This window comes from Amblyomma maculatum, chromosome 4 (assembly GCF_055883805.1).
Source record: "Amblyomma maculatum isolate TAMU_Amacu chromosome 4, ASM5588380v1, whole genome shotgun sequence".
NCBI lineage: Eukaryota > Metazoa > Arthropoda > Arachnida > Ixodida > Ixodidae > Amblyomma > Amblyomma maculatum.
The window spans coordinates 135,104,032-135,127,084 of record NC_139347.1 but is presented as its reverse complement, the minus strand read 5'-3'; the positions used below and the strand labels follow the sequence as shown (position 1 = coordinate 135,127,084).

The window sequence follows — 23,053 nt, the reverse complement described above, 5'->3', positions numbered from 1 at the left end:
AGTGCTGTGGTAACATAGTGCATTGTTCTATGCTGATGACTCGCAATTTTTCTTCAAACAAAGCACGTGCAGCACTCCTGTGTAGCTGAGTGTGTTCTTGGAATAAAAACCAACTTGTAGCTGCATTGTACTGGCCAGCTGCATCACCAACTCCACAGAAGTAATGCACAACCATTGATTGCCAAGTAGATACAAATGCATCACTGAATGTGGCAAACATTAGGTGCTTCAGCTGTGGAATGTGCAGACCGTACATGGGTGGCGAAGTGGGACTCAACACACCAGCAACGCCAATTCAAAGCCACGGAAACAATGAATCATACATGGCCGATTAGATGCCCTCAACTGAGAGGCAGGTTAACCACCTTGTTCCATCAGGCTCGTTATCCTCTGCTCATCTGACCCCTCTGCCATCACCAGCTAGCTAGCCCTAGTACCATACCAAACCTACTTTGCAGCAGTACCGTGCCTACACTACTTATACCAACATGTGATTCAGCCCGATTGTCGGTAAACCTCCTTTTAGTGGGAGATGGTAGAGTCATAGTGCAGTTTAACATTCCAAAACGGATGCTGTAGTGAAGGGGTCCAGACAAATTTAGCCCACTTGCGGCGAAGTAGAAGGAAATGCCAGATCGTTACTAACTGAATTGCATGCAATTATATTTTTCCTCCTTTCAGCAGAACTGATGTGCAAATGGGGAAGATGGAATTCTCTATGGCGCATACATAAGGAGAAAGCTTGATCCACCTCTCTATGGCGCATACATAAGGAGAAAGCTTGATCCACCAACTAACGTTTAGGCGAATTGATTCGCCTTTCTGTGGGTGCAGCGCATGTATGGCGATTGCTGTTATTGGGATGATTCAAGCTGTTCAACTGCACCACCGTTGTCCAGCATAGTTGCAAACCACTCATCCTACAGTGAAAAGCTTTGGGAATCTCTTGGAACCAGTCCCATTTTTGCCACCTCAAGACTGGCACGGTTTATAACGCAAGTATTGCTGCAGAACAATACTTACGGTCAACAAAGAGAGGCAGCTTGAGTTTGCAGTCTCTGCTAGAATTTTGCTCAGAACAGACACATTTTCGTTCTGCCGATTATGAAAAATGCCTTGAAATATTCCGTTCTGAAATCATTTTACTGTGCATGCAATGACGTTACCTACGCAGCTGCTCTATGGCCATATAAGGTGCATAAAAGAAAGGCAGGAGCCCGGACAGCACCAAGGGGAGGCCGGGTGCTTCCTCCACTCCCTAAGAAGACTTCATTCAGCAAGAGGTGTCAAATGTTTCATTAAGTTTGTGCATTCCTACATGGCTGGTAAGTAATGTGTGAAGCTCTGTACTTTTATGAGTAGCAAGGCCAAGAAAAATACCCCCTCCCCACCACTATGTGTATATATATATATATATATATACATATATATATATATATAGAGCCATTCCTGCGCACGCAATCTAGCTGAGCTTTTGTTGCACTTTGCAAGGAACGTGCAGCTTAGCCAAGATGCTCAAAGTGATTGCCCGCCGCAGTGATCTTAGAGTGCTTGGCAGCTGAGCAGGGCTTAATTCTGGGCCACGATGGCTGCATTCCAATGAAGGCAAAACGCAAGGTGCCCAGGTACTGTGCGATGTCCATGCAGGTTGGAAAATCCCCAAGTGGTCGGAATTACCCAGAGGCCTCCATTGCAGCGTCCCTCATAGCTGAAGATAATCCGGGGTATTAAGCCCTATAAACCCAAACTTTATTTTAAATTAGTATGCTCAAGATGCAGTTAAGTGTCCCTTCAAGGCTAATGTCCAATATCAGCTGCCTATGCAATACTTTGTAATTAGGCATAACTGTCGGCAGAACACTGCCGCAGTTTCAGGGCAAAGCATCTCCATAGAATGGTGTACCCGACAGATACAGTAGACACAAGCCCAGTGTTCACTTTTCTTTCAACTCTTATCGATGGCACCTCACAGTTACTGCAGGTACAACTGCAATACATACCTGAGTTGAAACTGTTCTATGTGCCGATCAGATTTCCATGCAAATTGAAAGACAATGACAAGCACAATCCAGCATAGCTGCTCACTAGACAAAGATTGCTAATGCAGCCATTATGCATGCAGCATAAAAACAGCCACTGCACAGAGTGGTAGGTGTTTGGTTCACCATCTTGAGCTTACATACCGATATGGGTTCTTACAGAGTCACCAGCAGGGTGCTCCAAAATAATTTTCACTATCCGGAATTACACACACTGGCGGTGTATAGGGCACACTAGTGTCTTTGCATCTTGACTCTGTCAAAATGTGGCCACAATGGATGGAATGCGACCTTACTATCTTTTACCAGCTGCTGAATGCCACAGCCACTGAACCACCAATGCAGGTCTAATTATTGAACAGCTCTTTTTGCTCAGCCTTTTAATTGAGCAGAGGACCACGAACAGTCAAATTTTGTGGGTGCACCATCAAGGCGTGGCTTGAACAGCCAGACCATGATACGCACCTCCAGCCGCTACCACATGCCACAAGCAGCTGATACTGGCCCATGGCTGGCACTTTGAACATGCACGCTGCCATACAATCTAACGAGGACTCTTGAGTCTGCCACCAGCCCCATTGGCAGTACAGGCCTGCACCTGATCCCAGCACAGACATTTAAACGAAAGCACAGTGACACATGCCGACACATCATTGCCTACTGCAATAAAAATGCAAGCAACCACAAAGGAAAAAGGGTCCATAGAGCAGGGAGATCCACAAAGGATACACCAGGTACAACACACTATGCTCCGGACAAGTTTAATCTCAGGCTCATACAACCTCAGCTGCTGTGGCAGATGCCCTCCCCCCCCCCCCCCCTTTTTCCTTACATATGGAAGAACAGGGTCTACAAAAATGGAGCAGCACACACACTAACTGCTCCTGTGTGCCTTCACACAGTAGGGACAGCACCTGAATGACTACATGTGTGCAATATCACAGCTACAAGAATGGTGGCGATAGTAGTAGCAGTACGCTACACAAAGAGGATGTTAGCGGCATCCATCTGGATGACTCTCGGTGACAGTGGTGATGTGCGACTCGTTTTTAACACACTCAGAAAAAGAGCCGACCACTGCACCCAGTGCAAGGATGTACAGTGATCGGAAAATGAAGCAGCTGGGGCACGGTACACCCAACACACTAGTTGCTGCAACCTCAAAACAGGTACTCGTGGTGCACACTGTGCTCTGTCTCTCAATGTATATGTAGGGAAGTAGCACACCACCACATGCACCAAGGGGCCAGAACAATGCATGCCGCTCTACCAGAACAGGCACTGCTACCAACGAGGCTGCTCGTCAGATTGCGAGCCTACTTCACCCTAGAGGCTGGCAGGCAGTCAACTCGGAGGGCATGGCCCACCACTGTGGTCCAACACCATTGGCCCACCACCATTGAACACTGGTGCTGCCACAACATGTGCTCTATACTCTGTAAGAACTGAGTGAGGCCATTCTCATAAACAGCATCAATATTCTAGGTCCTGCCCAATGAAATGTGCTTTCCAGGTAGAATACTCTCTCAACTGTCACTGATGAGCAGCACAGTCAATCACAGCACTTGTGCAGTCAGTGCGCTCAGGAGGCAATAAATGGCTTGGAGCACACAAGGCATGGCTTGCCAGGTCACAGGTGCTCGGCCATGTCACGCCCCCCTAGATTTAACACAGGATTACCAGCAAACGTAAAATGGCTAAGCCAACTCAGTTGCTAAGTGCCGATTTTGCCAACTGCTACTAACAGCAACAAAGCTTTCTTTTTTTTTTTCCTTTAGGACTTCCCTCTTTCTCATTCTATATATTATTGAAGTGCACATTTGTACTATTCGCTCAGCAGCCAGACAAGTTTCTTACGGAACCTGAAAATTCATTCCTAAATAGTCCTCAGCTTAGCAGCCTATATTTTATACTTGGTACACACTGCCAAAATAATCAGCATCAGCAAAAACATGGTAATAAATTTGATTATAAAATAAAGTCAACCAATATAAACAATGACAATGACACCAAGGTATAGCACCAAACCTCATTTATCACATTAGCCTGTGTCAGAACTTATGGCCAAACAAACAAAGGCCTTTTAGGCCTGTAAATAAAATGCAAGAACCATAAGCTTTGCAAGATGCTGAGCACTCTCCTTCCTTTTTCAACCAGTGCTTCAAAATTAATGCCTTAACAGATCAAAAAGAATATGAAGAATGCACAGCAATGTGGGTCTTGAGACAAGTTTGGGGCAGCGTAAGAAGCTCAAACAAGGCTCCAACACAATTAACGTTGAAAATTGGTTTACAATACAGTAAATAATCAGTCATGACCGAGCTCTCTGCGGCAATGGCCAGCAATCACGAGCATCGCTTCAGTCCAAAAACACTGCACTGCATGCTTTGTCAAGTCAAAACAATGCTCTACACAATGTAACAAAGAGAGGCGACACATAATTCAAAATTGGCCAAGAGAGCTTTGCTACACGAGTCTGGGCATCAGTTAACGGGCACCAGTGGCAGCAACAGCAGCAGTGGTGTGGCCATGGACCAGCGAGGATGGCAAAAGCCTGCCTCAGTCCTCTTTGCCCTCCTTGGAATGACTGGAATTTGCAGACCGCTGCCGACGGATCTCCTGTCGAAGCTGGGCTTGCTTGATCCGAATCATAAGTGTTCCGGACGTCCACATCCACTGGCCCTGCAGCAGGCAGGTAAATAGGCATTTTCTATTAAACGGATACAGAGAAACGTGCCACGCAACACAGAAGGACAGCAGCTACATGCCACCGTAATTCACCCACACTATATTTCTAGGTGATCCACAGACAACACTATGTTACAGAAGACAATCTCATGGAATGGTAGTGTATAGTACTATGTCTCCTTTGGTTCTCTGGCTTTCGTATGCTGCCCAGCTTTTCGAACTGCCAGGTCTTTTGCATTACAACAAATTTTTCACAAAGTTATTGTTTCCAACAGAGTTTATTTATCACAGAATTCACCGCTTGTCTTTCTTTTCAACTAGAATAGATCATTATTCTGTGCATTCAGTCTGTGCAGGTGAATTATACGACATGACACATTGTAGGTCTGTTTAATGAAGCTGTACTTGCTGCAATAGTGCTAGAAGTGCAGCACAATTACTGTGCCAGTGCTGCACATTCGCATTTGTTTTGCAAAAGTGACCACTTAGTTCATCAACGTAGAAGCGCCCAGAAGATCTGACTGCTGACTTTTCTGAAAGGCGAAACTAGGCTTGTTACTGATTGTAGCATCAGGATTGTAAACCCAAGTGGTCAAGGTGATGGATGGTCGGTGGTGCCGAACTCTTTACAGACAACAAACAAAGAAAATAACACAAAGTTCGAATTTATTTAGACTGGCAACGCTGTCTCGAAGCAGTTTTTACTCTGAGTGCTGGGGTCGCACAATGCGCTTTCTAGCCAATGGGCAGCTCCATACTGTTTTTGTTGAAGAACACTAGTCTCTATGCTTGCACTCGGACCGAAAGTGACACCTGCATTTTATAACCCTCCTTGCAGCTGCAAGCTGAGAACAGACTTTGCAGCAACCTTGATCTGCATCAGAAGTAACTTTTTTTGCTGTGACGGAACCCAGTTATCCCTTTTTTCATGGGCTAATCCACATTTTGTTGCGAAAGCAACATTACACCAGGTTTTGGCCCATCGCGTAGTCCATGGCCACAGTCACGAATGACCTTGAACAGCCACAAAGAAAAAGAAGCAGAAAACTAAAAGGAAGAACACTAAGAAGAAGCCGAAGAAGACGGCGAAGAAGGAGAAGAAGAAGAGGATGAAGAACGCTCGGTCACCCACAGCTAATGCTTTCGCTCCACATTCGGTTCAGCAGCGTTGAACCATTTTCATTTTTTTTTTGCCAATGCCCATAAGAAAAAGCATTAACACAACACCAAAATAGTATTTTAGAAAGTGCAATGTAGTGCACAGACAATGAGCATGAGTGGGAAAAATAATATGCGATTTCCAAGCAGGCCAAGCGAATCGACATACTCCACACTGATGGAAAAAAATCGGGGCCACAACACACTTACCACCATGATGATGCAGTTGAGCAGCAAGGGCGCGGAGAACACGAGAGAGATGAACATGCCCTGGCTGTCAAAATACTGGTGGCTTGAGAACGCCTGCCAGTGCTGTGCTGCTAGCTCATTGAGCGCCTCGGAGAAGTACACCAGCAGCACTGCAACAAACACAAGCACAACGCTCCATTCACTCAGGTTCCATGGCCACGAGCCAACACTCTGAGCCAGATGCAGAGAAGGCAAGACGCTGCTCCACTATTACGCATAAGCAATGGTGAGGGCACACCAAATGGCCTCCGTGAGTACCCGACTTCTGCCCGACAATCTTCGTGACTTATCCAGCCTCAAGGTTTCTCAAGCATAAAAAAGAAGTTTCAGCAGCTGACCACAAGTGAACACCATTTGGCAGCAAGGGCCACAAAACATTTTCCTCTTCTGTACTTCACTGCAAACGACAAGGCGCACATAGCACAATGAACATGCCAGCATACCAAAGAGTTGGAGGGAAGCATTAATGAGTCTTTTCCATGAAATGCACCAGTCAACCTTCTCCCATCAAGAGCCCATTGTGAGTTTGCAAGAGGCGAAAAACAATAAGTGTCAGCATGTGCAACGTGCAATCATGGAACAAAGGCTTGCTTTAAGCACCAAGCCAAAGCCCCTTTTGCCACCCAGGCAGAAGGCCTGGAAACAATGTGCGCTAGCCACATACCCAAGCAATTAAGTCTAAACTGTGCTAGACAGAAATGAGCTAAATATTAATGTAGTAAAGAAGTGCTTTCTGTCCCACAAGCTGCAATACAAAGCAATAAGAGACTACAGCCATAGGAACTAGTGTTCAGTTAGCGTTCATATCCCCCACTGATTTTAAGCAGCAGTGTTATTAACATTTTCACAGCAAACATGGCATCGTAATACAGTCGAGCCCATTTACAATGGCCACAGTTATATTGAACACTCGATTACCATGTACAAGGACGAAACTACCAACAAAAACATGCATATTAGGCCAATGGCAATGCTTCTCAAAATGAACAACTGTGGCTACTCTGTTATAAGGAATGAGGAGATGCCATAAACTAACTCCTAAAGCATCTAGAGTGTGGCAGGCACGAAGCAAGAACAGCACTGAGAACAAGACTACAACTTTTCTTGCAACTAACGATTTACCACGTCACATCCGCAATTCTTCACCACATCTGCACTGCGAAGCAAGGTGTCCACTCACGTGCTGTGACAAACAGACCGGCCTGAATGTTGCCCCGGTCTCGAGTGAGCAGGGTCAGACTGAGCGTGACGATGTGAAACGTTATGAGGCCCATCAGCCATGGCTCCGTCCAGTCCACCTGCACAGTGAGGTAGGCAATCAGCACATGTTAAAGCCTCCTATATCTTCTATCGTCATTCAGATGGTGCAGTTATAGCAAATCGAGCCGTCTTTCACCCTTTCTCTCTCTTTCCACTATGTTCTGTGCCAGCATTTCAAGTGCATTGAGGACTGCCCACAGATGGCATACCATGAAGTCATGAAAAACTGGAGTTTTTTTTTTTTTTCATCAGGAGGTGATGCAGAGCTTTACAAAGGAATGTTCCAATGGCATGCAGAAGGTATACAAATATATACAAAAGTGTCTAAAGGGGTCCCCACTGCAGGAGACCAATGCGAATGACTTCAAAAAAATTATGGAGGATACCTAAGCTCTTCCTTTAAAGGTATACTGAATAAAACAACTGCTGCAGAGATTTCCAGCGCAGATGGTAGCTATCGCATTGGAGTGACCAAAACAATCCACTTTATGAACAGAAATGAGTGGAAAGTAAGTATTTTAATCTAGTGGGCTCCTGTGATTTTCCTTTCCCCCGTGGCACTCACAAAGCGCAGGGACGGATGTGTTTTTTTTTTTTGTTTGCTGCTTGTGTTCCTGAAAACAATTTATCGTTCCCTCCTGCCGCGCAAACAATTGTCTGAAACACGCGCCCCCCTCGACCTCCCTCATGTGCAGCAGCATTCCACACTTCGCAGCATTGTGCACGGCGCGATGCGGGAGAATCAACACTGCATGTAGCCGGTCAACCAACAGCAGGTGTGACGGCGGCGAGGTCGCGAGGCCATGACATTGCTGAGGGTAGTTGTGATGTCACACCCGCCAACTCACAGTCGGGAGCGCGCTGCCTCTGACCCGGCGGCCGCTCAGAAATCGTCAAAAATACAGCCATCCGCTCAAAACTAACCCGAATTATGTGTCTGTACTAGTGTAATCGTGTCTTAAGAATGCAACTGTGGTGCTTTCTGAATATTCTTGGATATTTGTTCAGTATACCTTTAAGGGTATGACACAATAGCGTAAGCTACTACCCAACATATCAAGTTTGACTTTAACCAAGTTGTATTAGCGTGCCTGCGTGCCCTAGGGGTGACATGGATGTAAGGGCCCTGGCAACCTGATTCTGATATCATCCTTCCATATGAAAGGAACGGCCCAAGATGGTAGCTCCTGCCAAATGTAATGTCAGGCAACTCTACACCAGGTTAGTGCTTGGCCATGTCAGCTGCCAGCTACTACCTGTCAGCGCAATGCTAGATATTTTGTAGCAAGAGCTACATTGGCCACAGTCTCGCCATTTCGCCATGCCTGTCCAAAGGGCAAAGAAAAAGACAACTCGTACTTGGCAGAAGCGAACAACAGCGGGTTGGTAGGTCAGATGGTTCGTTTGAACAATGTGACGGCAGTGTGCTCCGGACTTCATCGTAGAGACGATGCCATGTCAGTAGAAGTCTTCTACACCCGGATGAGAATGGTCAATGACAATAAAGTAAACTACTATGTGCAAAAGCCATGTCTTAACTTTCAAGCCGAACCTAAGTGTGGCCATGCAGATTGCTGTCATGTAACTGCAAGTTTAACCACAAGCTAAATCACAGCTAAGTCTTTCGCTCCCAATACCAATGCTGGCAGATTGCCGCCAATGCCAGATTTTCGGAGAAAGGGGCCTTTAACGCTATCGCCTGAAAAATTGCAGGCACACTTAAAAAGGTGTGACACGAGAACATAAATGTCTCCCGCCTGCCAGCTCCCCTTGCAGATGCCCATTTCCTACTCATTGCAGATACGCATTACTGGAAATAAAAAAATTCAATTTCAATTCAATTTGAGTACATGCACTTTGCTACTTGCTGAAACACTAATTCCTTAATTTTACCTCTATAACACCACACATACTCATTTAGCATACAGTCATAAGATATATACCACATTATGTTAAAGACCACCCAACATAGATATCAAGCCCTGCTTTAAAGAAGCCATACGAACAAGCTTGCTTGGCCTAGAGCTATCGTGTCTGACTCAGTATGCAAGGGTCAGGGAGAGTTCAAATCTCACCTTGCCCTCTCATCGCAAAGAAGAAACCCTAGTTGGTAGTACCTGCCAACTCGGACATGTCATATGGTCTTTTGATGTCTCTGCTGATTCCCAATGCTGATGCCAACACTGACAATGCTAACACTGAATTTTGTTTATAATGTGGCATTCAACACTGCGATGTTAATACACGGGGCACCCATTCTAGACAGGCATCCTGGAGTCTGTAGAAAACATCATTTAACAAGTGCCTAGTAAACACAGCCTGCCACATATTTGTATCTACTGCCAACAATGTTAAATTTAAGCTGCATTCAATTCACTTTCCAGAAGGCCAAGAAGAAAGCAACACAGACAACCGCTAGCTTATTGCAGCTGCATTCCTTTTGCAGACAGCAGCGGGGAAATGCCCAAAAATAGATTAAGTGCAGAGACCATAAACACAGAAACCAACAACAAGAGGAAAGCCAGAACCACCTTTACACTTACATTTACCCTTCACAGAAAGCTTCATTTGTACGCTTTCCGTAATGCAATACCATTTATCATGGCTCCCTAGAAAGCTGCAAAACATGGCGAATAAACTCCGCCTTTAAGTATATGACCCAATAGCATTAAAATCTCCCACCTCCAGCTCCCCTTGCAGTTCCTCGTTCGCATACATGTATATAGATAGATAGATGGGTTTATTGAAAGGAAAAGCAGAGAGGTTGGCCAGAATGATTATAATCTGGCCTGCTACTCTGAACTGGGGAAGGGGAATGGGAGAAGAAAGAGAATCATGATGGGTGACTATGTGAGAGAAGGCATATGAAAATATATACAGGCACGGCAACTTGCTTTACAAGCGTGAGTCAAGTCCGGTAGTGCAAAAAAAAATGCCAAAAAGTCCACATTGTCTGGGCACCCTTCCCTTTTTACTGTCAAGCGCCCAGCAGCAACTCCTCAGACAGAGGCCTCTTGTCCAAATGCTTCAAGGAGACGGCTAGCACTTCTCGTTCACGCACATACACTGGGCACACCAATAATATATGGTCCAGTCTCGGGGATGCCACAAGCTGAACATTCAGGGGAGTTCGCCTGTCCAATCAAATGCAAGTGCCAGCACGTGAAAGCCACGTTTAAACGGAGTTTATGTAGCAAGCATGCATGATGGCGCAGAATTTCACGCGGAACATAAAATGTCAGTGTTCGATTGAGCCTTCTTAGGCGGATGTGTCGGGCGTCTGGCTGGGCCCAGTAAGCTGCCATAGCATTCTTCATACAGTTCGTAAAAAGAAACGAGACATCTGCTCTTGAAAAAGGCATAGCTATTTGCAGGCCATTGTTGAGGGTACTTTTTGTTTCAACATCTGCCTGTTCATTTCCATGGAGCCCGCCGTGGGCAGGGATCCACTGAAACATTATCCTGTGGCCTTGCAGTCAGGCAGATGTAAGGAGATGTAAGGAGGAGTGCCAGAGACTATTAGGCTGTATGGTATAAGAAATTTTCCAAACTTTGCAATGCAGTCTTTGAGCCCATGAATATATACCATTTTTGAGGTGGTTCCCCGCATATGTAGCGAATAGATTCCCGAAGAGCTACAAGTTCAGCAGCAGCTGACGACGAAGTATGCCAAAAGAAAATGGAGTCATTTTCGAGTGGGTCTCTGCTTACTTGATTACCAAGCCCTTATATCTCACATGTTCATAATGGCATACAGTCCTAAGCTACCACATTATTCAGCGGCCAGTCGTAGGAGCCCACCTGAAAGATGAAAATCACCACTTTAACTATTACAAACATGCCTACGTAGTCTAGTAGTCGCGTGCATGAATTGGCACCCAAAAGGCCTAAAAGATGCATTTCTATCCCACCCTTTCACCTCAATTGAGCTAGAAACTCTTCTCAACTTTGTGATATCACATGGTCACGTTAATTCATGCAACCCATCGAAGAATCGCGGCTTGGCCATGTAATCTGCCAAATACTACCTGCCAGAGATATGCTCATGATTTTTCACTCACGTCAAAAACGCCAGATTTTCAGCAGAATGGGGCCCCTAACGCTATCACGTTTATATCTAACAAAGGCTGCAAGTCAGTCCTCATTCAGACAGAGGCTCACTATGCCAGAATGGACTGGCACAGAGAGCCCCTTCAATAAGCAAGGAATGCCACACGTGAGTGGCATATGGCATCCTTGCGCTGGATTCCCTGCGCAGTTTCAGCAGCACAATCCTGCATATGTAACGAAAAATCCTGATTCGATGCCAGAGGCAGATCCAGCAAAGGAATACCTCCTCCCACTCTCACTCTCTATGAAGGGCTAGATAGTAGAAAATCCTCCATTCCACACACAACCAGAAATGCTGCAGCTCATTGCAGATCACCAGCTGCCCCCGCACAAACCTGCACAATAAATCTGTTTCTGAATGAGTCACACATCCTATCATTTTGAACACTGTTTCGCTCACTAAGAAGGCAGTATGAGAAATAGACAAACATACTGTGCAAACATTAGATTATAGAAAGGTAACAGGTGTCCTTTGCTGCACACGCTTTCCCACTACCGCACAAGAGAGGGCTCAGGTTCATACTCTCAAGGTACGAAATACTTTGTTTCGAATAAGTTTTCACATCTCTAGTATAATTCAATTCAAATTTTATTTCTGTCATCAATCGGTAACTTCAGGTATTGCTTTAAATCTGAACAATTAATCCTGTTCCCTCTATATGAGTTAATAACACCCATCTTCAATGCTATACTGCAGTACTGTTGACCAGACTCTTATGCAGTCCTTTTTACTTTCACTTGCAAACCTAATTTCATGGTGCACTGTTAAATCACATGTCACAGCTTGCATGCTTCAGTTCTTTAATACATAGGAAAAAGAAATAGTACTCAATACTTTATTGTTCAACGCAGATACAGTAAATGGATTCAGTATTCAAAGCTAGCTTGTTTCGAATGTTCCTATTCAATCTTTCCATGCAAAAAAATTTCGCTATAGACAGGTTCACAAATTTCCTGCCAGTAGCCTGCATCTGGGCTGCAACAGACACCACAGCAAGATGATTCAGAATTTAATTAGACTACTGCTAGGAATCTTTGACACATGCTAATACTTGCTACATTTCTGCCTTTTAATTCTGCTTTGACACCCATGACACCCAGGCAGGTAACTGAAGGATACAATTTGCACAAATGCTTGCTCACATTTTCAACCATTTCTCTGCAGTATGCAGCAGCAACTGCTTGAGAAAATGAGAAGTTGCTCTCCATTTTCAAATCCCCCTGCATATCTCTAAATGATCTCTCAAGCACCAGCCAGCCCACATCAACCAACTGAATTTCCATGCTCTTCCAATGACTGGTTTCACATTCAACATGCAGCTGCATGACAGATAGCACAATGCTTTCTGGCTACATTGGGGCTGCATGCAACAGGACATGACTTGTGTGGCTGGAGTGCGAACAATCTTTGTCAAAAGCAGAATGCCAAAATTAGGCAGGCAGCATTAGTAGCTTCTCAGTCATGCACTAGAGCCTTTAAAATATTGGAAAATGCAAGCAGGACGATTCTCCTCGCACAAATACTCTGCTGCATGGCTCAGAAGTAAACCATGCAGCCTGGTTAATTTTTAGCTAAGTAATACATGCGTGTGCATAGCTCTAGTACAGTGCAGACAGGACACCGCTGTACGAGTGGTACCATCGCTTCTTTATTAGTGTCAACGTGGCTCTATGTATACAGCTGTTTGCATTCTCTCTTCCTATCCTTTCTTGCCATTTATATATTCTTCCTAGTTCCTTTTATTTCTGTCAGCTTTGCTTTCCTCCTATTTTATGACAAGGAACCACTACGTAGTGGGATTGTACAGAGCCCATCAATATTGCAGGGTATGCTCAAACAGCATGATATCGAATAAACAAGTGGAATATGTTGCAGTATGCTGGGCCTAGAGGAAAAGTGCTCCTAGCTGCACCTGTGTGGAAGCGTCGTCTCTACAGCCAAGAAAATAGTCAGATGTCATTTTCTCCGTCGCACAGCACACTGCTAAAATATCTCCACACAATGCTGATGTGTTGTATAGAACCAAGCTTAGGCTGAACGGCAATCATAGACATAAAAATGTAGAGTGCCTGAAGTGGAAAGGGGCTCAGCAGTCCAGGTAAACCAAGCAGCTTTTTCATGCACAAAGTTAACACAAAGGAGAGAAATACACGGATTATAGCTACTGAAGTGATCTGTTCCCCCTGGCACAGCACAAAGCAAAAACAACCCCCTTCTCACCCCCCTTTGTAAGACGTTTTTATTTCCTTTCTTTTTCTTGAAGAAGGTTAACATGGACAAACGTATTCAGGATGCTGTCTTGAGTGAAAAAAATAAAATTACCAACGCAGGGTCTAACAATACCTGTTGACGAGTCCCGCACTTGACATGTATACCAAAAAACAATCGGGTCCGCTCACTGCAATACACAACCAGCTGTTTGAGCGTGTGAGTAATTGAAAGCTGGTCACGGCTCTGTTTTGTGGGTCGCCTCTTTGAGCACACGACGGAACAGCATCAGTCAAGGCCGGACTGAGGCAAGGACGAGGAATATTCGAAGCAACACCATGTAGTACAGATGACTTGCCTAGCAGGCTTCAGAACAACAAGTCTGGCGGAGACGAAATCGCTCGATGCGAAGGAACAATTTCTGGGTTCAGCAGCCGGTAAAAAACATCCGAGACGATAACGCTCCCGCAGCAAGTGCTCTAGTTGAAAACACGCGCTTGTCTTGAAACTTATCAGCCGCACAGCGAGCATCCCTGCGTTTTTGGCAGCCGTCTCAAAACCAGCACACAGATAACGACAATCAAAGCTAAAAATTAAGAGGAGCAGCGTTATGAGACTGCGCGTGGGAACGCGAGTTCAACTTCGGTTCGAGCTGATCACAGCACTACGGCACGCACAGCCGTCACACGACGCCCAAAAGCCGAACGAAATGCGGCAGCTAGTGAACAGGTGCAGCAGGTCGCGAAGCACATGTCGCGCGCTGCCGGCAAGCTAACACAGCCACGTGAGAACATTATGCTCGAAGCTAGCGAAGTGCCAACATATGGGCCAACCAACCCGCAGCGCGGTGAAGTGGTGAAGCCCCCTGCAAGGGGATGGTCCGCGCCGTCTGTGAAGGCCACCGACAGAGAACGGCCTTCCAGCGATGCAACCATCTCAGCGCAGACACGCGCCGTTTCGGTCATTAGGAAAAGCATAGTATCACTTTCCGTCTCGGTGGATCCTTTCCTCGTGCCGCTGTTTTTCGATGTGGGTGAACGCCGCCGAGAGCGCACACCAGCGCACACCATGCGTGTTCCACAGCGCAACGGGGGCGTCTCTTCCGAGAGCCCAGTGCGCAGCGCAACACTGAACAGCAGCGTGAACTTGACATCGCATGAGATCGCGGCGAGCTGCGCGACTACGATAACATAACAAAGCTATAGAGACACAGCATCGGTTTCGAAGTGAAAGGAAAAGCCGCGCTGCCCGTATCGGTGACATGACCGGGGGCGCGTCAACGCGAAAGTGCAACACACCACACGGCACTCACTTGGACCAAAATGCTGCCGATGTTCAGCGTGTCGCCGGGAGACACCATTGCGTCTGTCAGTTCTGCTACCCGGCCCATACAGATACCAAACTGCTAAATCCTTATCACAACATGCCGAGCACTACAGCCCGCCACCACCAACAACGCTAGCTCTAATATTGTTCTTGTTTTGTTCTGCAGAATTTTGTAGATTTTACTTTCCTTGATTTTTGACGCGTCACGGCCGCTGGGAAGCAGACAGCGCGAGCGACATGCTAAATATTTAACTCAAAGTAAACCATATCAGGCGCTCACCTTACAAAAGCCTAATTTTTATTATATAAGCAAATTTTATTTTAATTTAATTGTCTAAAGTGTATTTAATTTATTCTTTTATGAGCCAAAACGCACACACTTGTGTTTTCATCCACCGCCAGAGCGCCCTAAAAATAAGCCTCCTTCCTCGAGGAGGCTTGTTGTAAATGAGTTATCGAAGTAACAAAAACGTTAAATTTTCTAAATAGTGCAGTCTTGTCACAAGGTACAAGATACTAAAAAGTAAGCCCTTTTTCCTGCCCAGCTCTTGTCAGCGATGTCGAGAACGAGAGCAAACGTTGTGTCAAGTGGATGCATGCAACCCCGTGATACTCGCGTTTGCACCTCATTTGATTTGGCAGTCTCGCTTCCTCTGTTTCAGAAAGAAAACAAGAAAAAAAAAATCATCCTAAGCCGTCGATCCAATTGACAAGGCAAATCATAACGGCCGAACAAGCATCCACTCTTAGAGCAGCAACTTCACATAGCAACAACGCAATGGAGAGCGCTGAAGTGATAGTCCCTGTGCTGGCGTCCCCTCCGGGCCCTCCCGACGATGCCTTGACTACAAACAAGCGTAGCTGTCCCTGGGGCAACGCATCTTCGACGCCACAGCAGGACGTCTCGTTCGCGGACGTTATGAGCGAAGAGCTAGCTCGTGCACTCGAACAGGAGGAGCTGCTGTCCACGACGCGCGGGTGAGTTCCCACTTTCGGATTCGCTGCCCCCAGCTAGCATCCCGCACTCCTTCAGCATTTCTGTGCTGACATTTGTGCTAGACAAACATTCGGACTGCCCGAACTCGTTCGCATCAACGGAAAGCTGTCTGTCTGATGACACCATGCAAGTTGCGCCTCCGACAAGCTATTCGCGTGCTTTGGAGGTGGCATAGTGTGGTATAGACAGCTCCGAGTTGGTGTTGCTGTTCATGTGCACGGTCTGTAGGCGTGCATCGATACCCACGCGCACAATATACACCTGTGCTGACACGCGTCAACTCCCCACTGCCGTGTTGCGGCCGCCTTACGAGCTGCAGTGAAGCTTAGTGTGTCGCGTTTTTTTTTTTTTTAGGCAAGTTTCTGAGGTGTGTTGTGAGCTGCCTTTGAAAGAGCAGAAGATTTCCAGTCGAAACAGTGTAGTGGCATGAAAATGTAACAAATTGCAGTATGTTACAAAGTAAACCATTCCGTGTGAGTCACCCTGCCTAGAGCTGACAATCATACAATCTCCGAAGATTGTCTGAATGGCCTCATGTGTGCTCATATTTTTGTAGATGGATGTATGATAAAAAAAAAATTCCAGGGTTGTCTTCTATTGGTCCTGAGCCCACTGGCTTGAGCCTCATGCAGGACACAGTCCGCTAGCCATTTCTGGCTGACAGACTGAGTGGGTCTGCAAAGCAGCTGCACAGGAGAAGTTTGTGGTTGGAAGAGACTGCCTGTGGAGAAGGACATTCTCACAGGTAGCGGAAGAAATGATTTGGGCGCGCTGCAGGTGTTGCAGTGTGGTGAATTCATGAGAGTAGATAGAGTGAAATGAAATGTCCTTCCTTTACTTGTCACAATGTGGTGTTGGATTGGGATGACAGGGGATAGCGGGGGGTGGCAGTGTCATGTGACTGAAAGAACCAATGTGACCTCTGGCATGAGCTCGAGTCTGACCGTTCAGGACCCAGGAGGAGAGTTGTCAGTTGAGCACATACACTCGTTGATTACCAGGAGGCGAGGCATGCCAAGAAATCCATGCAAGAGGAATCCATGCTCTCAGCTGGGGAAGGAGTCAGTGTGTATTTCGGGGGTGGCAGGAGGTGCCACACCCTATAGGTAGTGACAGCATGCAGCCTGAGAATCTACAGATTTCGATTATTCTCTTGTCAATGACGCTGTGGGCCAGTGGGATGGTAGCTCCTTCCACTTCGGCCAATGTATGAGTCCTGATAATGGTAGCAGCTTCCACTTTGTCATCTTCATAGGCTGCAGCTGCTGTGAAAAGCCCTAGTTTGGCGCACCCTGTCACATTGACACAAAGAATGCTATTTGGTACATCTTGGTGCAATTGCAATAGGTTGCTCGAACCTGCTGCCTCCCCTCATGGAGGGTGGCACTTATGTTGCATGGGAGGGGCATCTGGTTCATGTTGCTCTGTATCTGCAGAGGAATCGTAAAAGGTAGAAGATTTGCATGTATGACAGTGCCGCACCTCCTGAACTGTTGAAAAAAGTGCAACCAAATTGAGGAGACCGACTGTCTGTGAGAAGTTGCAGCAGTCGCTTGCACTGGATGGAACATGGGGCTAGCACCAAGCACCGGGCATTTCGTACCAGGCGTTACCAAAGAGGCTTTTCCAGTGGCTTAATTCGAGCTGCCTAAATGGAGGTGAAAACATGAGGCCATAAGGTGGTGGGAACTTCACCCAGCTAGTTTAACAATCCAGGCCCAACTGAATGGCATCCAAGTGCAGAGTTCCACTTTCCCGTTTGCTGTGCATGTGCATGCCTAACAGGGCATGCTTATCCTTACAGGGACCGCCCCATTGTGCCTCTGGTTGGCGAGGCAGCCGCCACGCCTGCTGGTGCAGAGGTCTTCGTAGCTGAGGAGGACTGCACTGACGACCACGCATTAGCGCTGCTGCTTCAGTCCGAGTATGACCGCGAGCATGACACCGTGCTTGGGCGCGAAGAGAGGAAGTTCAATGGAGACAGCAAAGGTATGGCTGGTTTGCAAAGGGGGCGTACGTCGCATGTGCTTATTTTTTAGAGTAGCTGGCCAAGTACGGCTGCCTCGAAGGCTCCATTGTTCATCTCCATGCACAGCAGTAGCACCCAAGCGTAGAGCCTCCCAGGTTTCTTTCGACAAAAGTATTGCATAGGTATTGCATTTCTTAAGTATTTAGTGGGCGCTACCAGGAGAGGGGGAGTCCAATATTTAATGTCAGTTGTTGATGAAGAGAATTAAGCATGGTCATTAACGATAAAAATGTGCATAAAAATGTAAGAGCGTTTCTTCTGTTGAAGCATATTCCTAGTTTACCGTCACAAATTCCGTAACATACGCCTTTCGCAAAACAAGTTTTAGGGGGGTAAGGGTTAGTCTTTTCACATTTGAGAGAGTTGTATCTAAGGCTCATAATGCATGGTACGAGCCACACAGCCGGGTGTAGCAGCGAACCCCTCCTGGCCTTTGCACTTTTGACAAAAACTGCACATGCAGTATGTGTACTGTGCCTGTGACAACACAGCATGGGAAGGAAAACTAAACCTATGGAGAAACTATAAAAAAGGTCTCGTCCAGTAGTAAGTGCAAAACAAAAACATTTCCAGCTACATGTTGCATACATGGTAGAAGAACAAATGGTAGCGCAACTCCCATAGAAGCCTGCGTGTCGACTCTGAGTGAGGCTTTAGTTTCCCGGCGCCCCCTGCGAACTGTGAGGCACAACAAACACGTGACGTTGCTTGTGACGTCACAGCGACATACTTTTGGCGGGGAATTTGTCTTTTTACTTATGAACGAAAAACAAGGCCAACAACGACGGAGGCAGAGCGATGCTCGGATAAAGCAGAAAAAGGCACACCTTAACTGTTCAGCCAACTTTACTTGACATGGATTTCTACTGTCAAGTTTTACGTTAACTGAAATGTTACGGCATCTTTAACCACCTTATCATAGCATCGTTCTGCCTCCGTCGTCGTTAGCCTATAGTCTTTCGTCGTGCGTCATGTAAACGCATTCTGGGGCTTATTTCTTCGGGCACGTTTGTGAACAAGGGCCTTCAAGTGAATTCGGCAAGCACATGGATAGAATCACATGGCTTGAGGCATTTCACTAAGGGCATAAATGAGTGAAGCTGTGCTGCATAGAAAGCCAGGCTTTATTAATTCACGATTACTTACATAGACGCTTCACTACAATGAAATCTTTAAGTGTAGGAAAGCGACCACCGCTCATTCGGCGCGGTCTTCATTAAATCCTCGTGATAACAAAATGACCTGAGCGTAGGTCTCCAAACGAGACGCGGTGAGATTATAAAACGGTAAAAGATCTTGCTAACAAACAAAGTACATATCAGCGTCAAAGAACAATAAAAACAAACGAACGGAATAACTAATGCTAGCGCTAGAACGCCAACCTATAAGAGCTTAGGTAAGCAATTCAAATTGGGATTGCCAGTATTTAGAAGTTAATGCGTCTGAGAAGTGAAAATATCTACGATACAGCTTCGCTCCAATAAATCTCGCCCTGTTCACGATTCCCATATTTTACTCGCGCTTCATTTGCCACTGAAAGGTCAATGTGAGGTTACAAATTTACAACTTATGCATTTAACATGTTCATGAGAAAGATCCCATTGACAATAGGAACATCACTGTAATAACAGCTAAAGCCCGTTCAGCGAACGTTGGTGCGGTAATACGACGCAGTAAGCAAAACACACAGCAAAGGGAGCGGAACGGAAGGCTTTGAGCAATGCGACACGTGTCTTGGGGGCAATAAAATCTCACCTTCCCCGCTCAATTAAAACATGCAGCGATACGCCGCTCATGCAGACTTGTATCCGTAAAACAAGCCACCACTTTTACGACGTGCCTGGGAGGCCGAGCCGCCGAGCTGTGACGCAGCATTGTCCCATCGTCCGGAAATGCGCACATGCAGCGGCAATCAGTTTCTCATCGAGCACAGACAGTCTTCGCCTTGCTGTAAAGCTCTACCACAACCAGCAGAATTAAATACTGACTGCTTGTTACAGATAACCCACTCTGTACGCAGCACGCAACAATGAACGTTGAACCAGGGCTGATGACGCAACCATTCCGCGGATGAAAAAAGCTTTGGTCTGAGCCATATCTGAGCTTTGGGCAACTACGCAGCGGATAATAAGTGGCTGAGAGAGGCCGTTAGAAACAAGTTAAAATATTATTAAAAATGTGACACATTTTTTATTATGCAAGAAATAAAAACTGCATTCATTCCTGAGCGCGAATATTATGTTTACTTTCTAGTTCTTTGGAGTTCTGGCAGATCTTATTTTCTGTGCGCTAGTAATTTGCCTCACAGTTCGCAGGAGCCCTCATCATCGAGTTGATGCCGCTGGCAGTAGGCAGCTGCACACGTTTTCTTCCAAGTTGCGCGACCAGTTGTACATTGACCTTGTTGCATATCTGAAAAGAAAAGAAAGTTCCAAAAAAAATAGAGTACTTGCCATTTCTGAAGTCTGATTTTGTATTCTGCATCATTTGTTTGAATGCTGCCTTGTGTCAAGTAGCCCAGATCAAATCGGGGCTTTGTCAGCCAGGCCACAAGGCGGCACTAGGAGTGGGACAACGAGAGATTTCAGGGTCTTCAGCGTCATGATGCTGTATGGGGAAAGCAGTGATAGGTGTTGTTGATTTGATTGATATTATAATGACCGTTTGCATCTTTTCATCTCACTGGCAAGCTGAAGGATGTTCTCTGTGGAATGGTGCTCTCTTGTGCAGGGCATAAATAAAATAGGGCCATATTCAGATCACTTTCTCATGCGCAAGTTTGTGTCAGTTCACTCATTTAATTTTGCTTTATTGTTCTTTTTTTTTTTTTTTTTTTTTCTGCTTATTACAAAAGTCTCTTCGCGAGCTCTTCTCAGCCTCATTCTGGGTTGGCAGCAATAAGTTTTCCACCTTTTTTTTTTTCTCTGGAATTCTGACTTGAAATGCATTAAGCCATTTTTTAACCTCCAAGTTTAGACTAGAACTGGAAGACTAGGACAGACTCGGACATAGTAGTTGCTGGTTTGGGAATTCGGCATTAGCTTTTTGGGAATTCGGCATGTAAACTCAAGCATTCAATCTGTCAGGCATGCTTCTTTTATCTCGACGCACACTCTGCTGGAGTCGCTACCACATGACTGTCTATGTGTATGTGGGTTTTTTATGTCTATAAGTAAACCTCTGCGCACTTCTTTTTTTGCCACTCATTCTCTTTTAATAAAGCACATTTGACTTTTCTCAACTTGACTCTGACTCTGTTCCACGTGTGTTCATTTTTAATTTAGGTAATGACTTCAGAAATAAATTTGCCCTTTGAAATAAAGATATCGGTGGTTGTTTGCCAGGTTTATAGCATTTCGTTTTTCTCATATTTTTACCCTGTTATGCTTGTGTGTACTGTTGAAAGTTTATTATTATTTTGCTGCTCTCTGGTATTCGCTGTAATTTTATTTTGCAGTACCACTTATCCAGCTGTCCCTAACCAGACTAAGAAAATTGTCTTGTGGTCTCATCCTAGTTGCTGTAGCAGCAGTGTTTTCTTAGCATGCACGACTGACGTCTAAGCAAAAAAAAAAAAAACGTGGGGGGGAGGGGGGGGGATTTGAACCCAGGAATTCCATTTGGGAAGCAAGTGCAAAATGTTGTAGCTGATGCCGCAGCTGACCATCCCGTGTGTGTAACTACAGCACATCCTCATGCTGTGCATTGCGCATCATCTTTATCAATTTCTATCTGTGGGAAAAACTTTCGCTTGTCCTACTCCGCGTAACTGCAATGAAACTCTCTTATTTTCCCTCCTATTCAAGATGACCTGTGAACTGTAGTGTTGGGCATTGTTGTTCAAAGCTGGGGTTTTTTATGCAGCTATTACATGATGTACAGCACCTCACTAGAGTAATGACTGTCATCGGCTTGCTTTTTCACAGTAAGCGTATCGTTTAACAACTACCGACGGGCGAGGGACCCAGTGTTGACAGACTCGGAGGAGGACGATGAAGACGCTCTGGATGGTGGCCTTGGCTTGGGTGGTGCCCGGCACTGGGACTCATTCGAGCAGAATCAGAAGATGGCACCCAGCATCGGCCGCTCAGGGGTGGCTCGCCAGGCTGATGGGGGCTTCACCACCAAACACGATGCAACCGTCTGTGGGCGTCGCAATGCCTGCCGGTGGGTGTCAAATGCTGGTGGGTGGGGTGGGCGCCACTCTTTCATGCCCTTTTATCTACATGAATGGCAGCGGTGAATTTTCCAGCAAACAGGCAAAGGAATGGCCAAAAAATGTAATCAGCTCAGTGATCAGCAGCTGTCTTGGGACACAAGTTATAGTTTGTGGATACACTGTCCTTATTCATATGCAGCTGTTGTATTATTTACTGGGCCCTCGGTGTGATTTGCATTAGCTTATAACTTCTGCTCTAAGCTAAATGTAGCACGCAAGATTTATGTAACATATGGAGTATTTGTGAAATAATGTACATCTTCCTTTCAAAAGGGAATGACACAAGGAGGGTTGGTTTTGGACCATACTACTGAACGCATTGTTTCCACATTGTTGCTACTGAACACCAGCTTTCCAAATTTCTTGCAAAAGGAAAAAACTACTCTTAATGAAGTTGACTGAAGTAGACTTTGAACCTCAATATAGAATAAAATACACCAGAATGTCATTGATATGATTCTCATGGGAGTTGTCCGAAAATCCTACTATCTAAAACAGGCCCGAAAAGATTGTAAATGAATGAAACAACTTAGTGCAAAACTTGCATTTATTGCTGCTCTTTAAATATAATGTGTCATTTTATGCAAGACTGTTTGTTTCTCAATGTCCAGGAGCAAGATTTTCTGAAACTCATAGAAATGCATCACAGTTTAATCGCTTAGCTCCAAAATTTTGACAAAGCCAGGCCGCTCCCTGCAGGCGCTGTGCGTTTACTATTACCCTTCAAGTTATTTCTGACTGATTGTCGGTAGTACCCTGAAATCTTGAA

At 45.7% G+C, this 23,053-nt stretch overlaps 2 protein-coding genes across 2 annotated transcripts in view; one reads left to right on the top strand and one right to left on the bottom strand.

Moving 5' to 3' along the window:
- Nucleotides 1-3,763: 3,763 nt before the first annotated feature.
- On the bottom strand, nucleotides 3,764-15,218 carry Tmem18 (transmembrane protein 18). Its single transcript, XM_084602539.1, has 4 exons — nucleotides 15,026-15,218; nucleotides 7,315-7,432; nucleotides 6,096-6,244; nucleotides 3,764-4,721 (listed from the first exon to the last, which is right to left on the bottom strand). The coding sequence occupies exons 1-4, from the start codon at nucleotides 15,101-15,103 to the stop codon at nucleotides 4,599-4,601; spliced, it is 468 nt and encodes a 155-aa protein (XP_084458665.1). The 5' UTR covers nucleotides 15,104-15,218; the 3' UTR covers nucleotides 3,764-4,598.
- A 210-nt stretch (nucleotides 15,219-15,428) lies between these two features.
- LOC146192636 (serine/threonine-protein kinase RIO3-like) overlaps nucleotides 15,429-23,053 on the top strand; it is a 29,365-nt gene continuing 21,740 nt past the window's right edge. Inside the window, exons 1-4 of the mRNA XM_084602533.1 lie at nucleotides 15,429-15,562; nucleotides 15,702-16,017; nucleotides 17,841-18,025; nucleotides 21,992-22,232. Of these exons, the coding sequence (XP_084458659.1) occupies nucleotides 15,818-16,017; nucleotides 17,841-18,025; nucleotides 21,992-22,232 (626 nt within the window). The 5' untranslated portion in view covers nucleotides 15,429-15,562; nucleotides 15,702-15,817. The remainder of the gene's footprint in view (nucleotides 15,563-15,701; nucleotides 16,018-17,840; nucleotides 18,026-21,991; nucleotides 22,233-23,053) is intronic.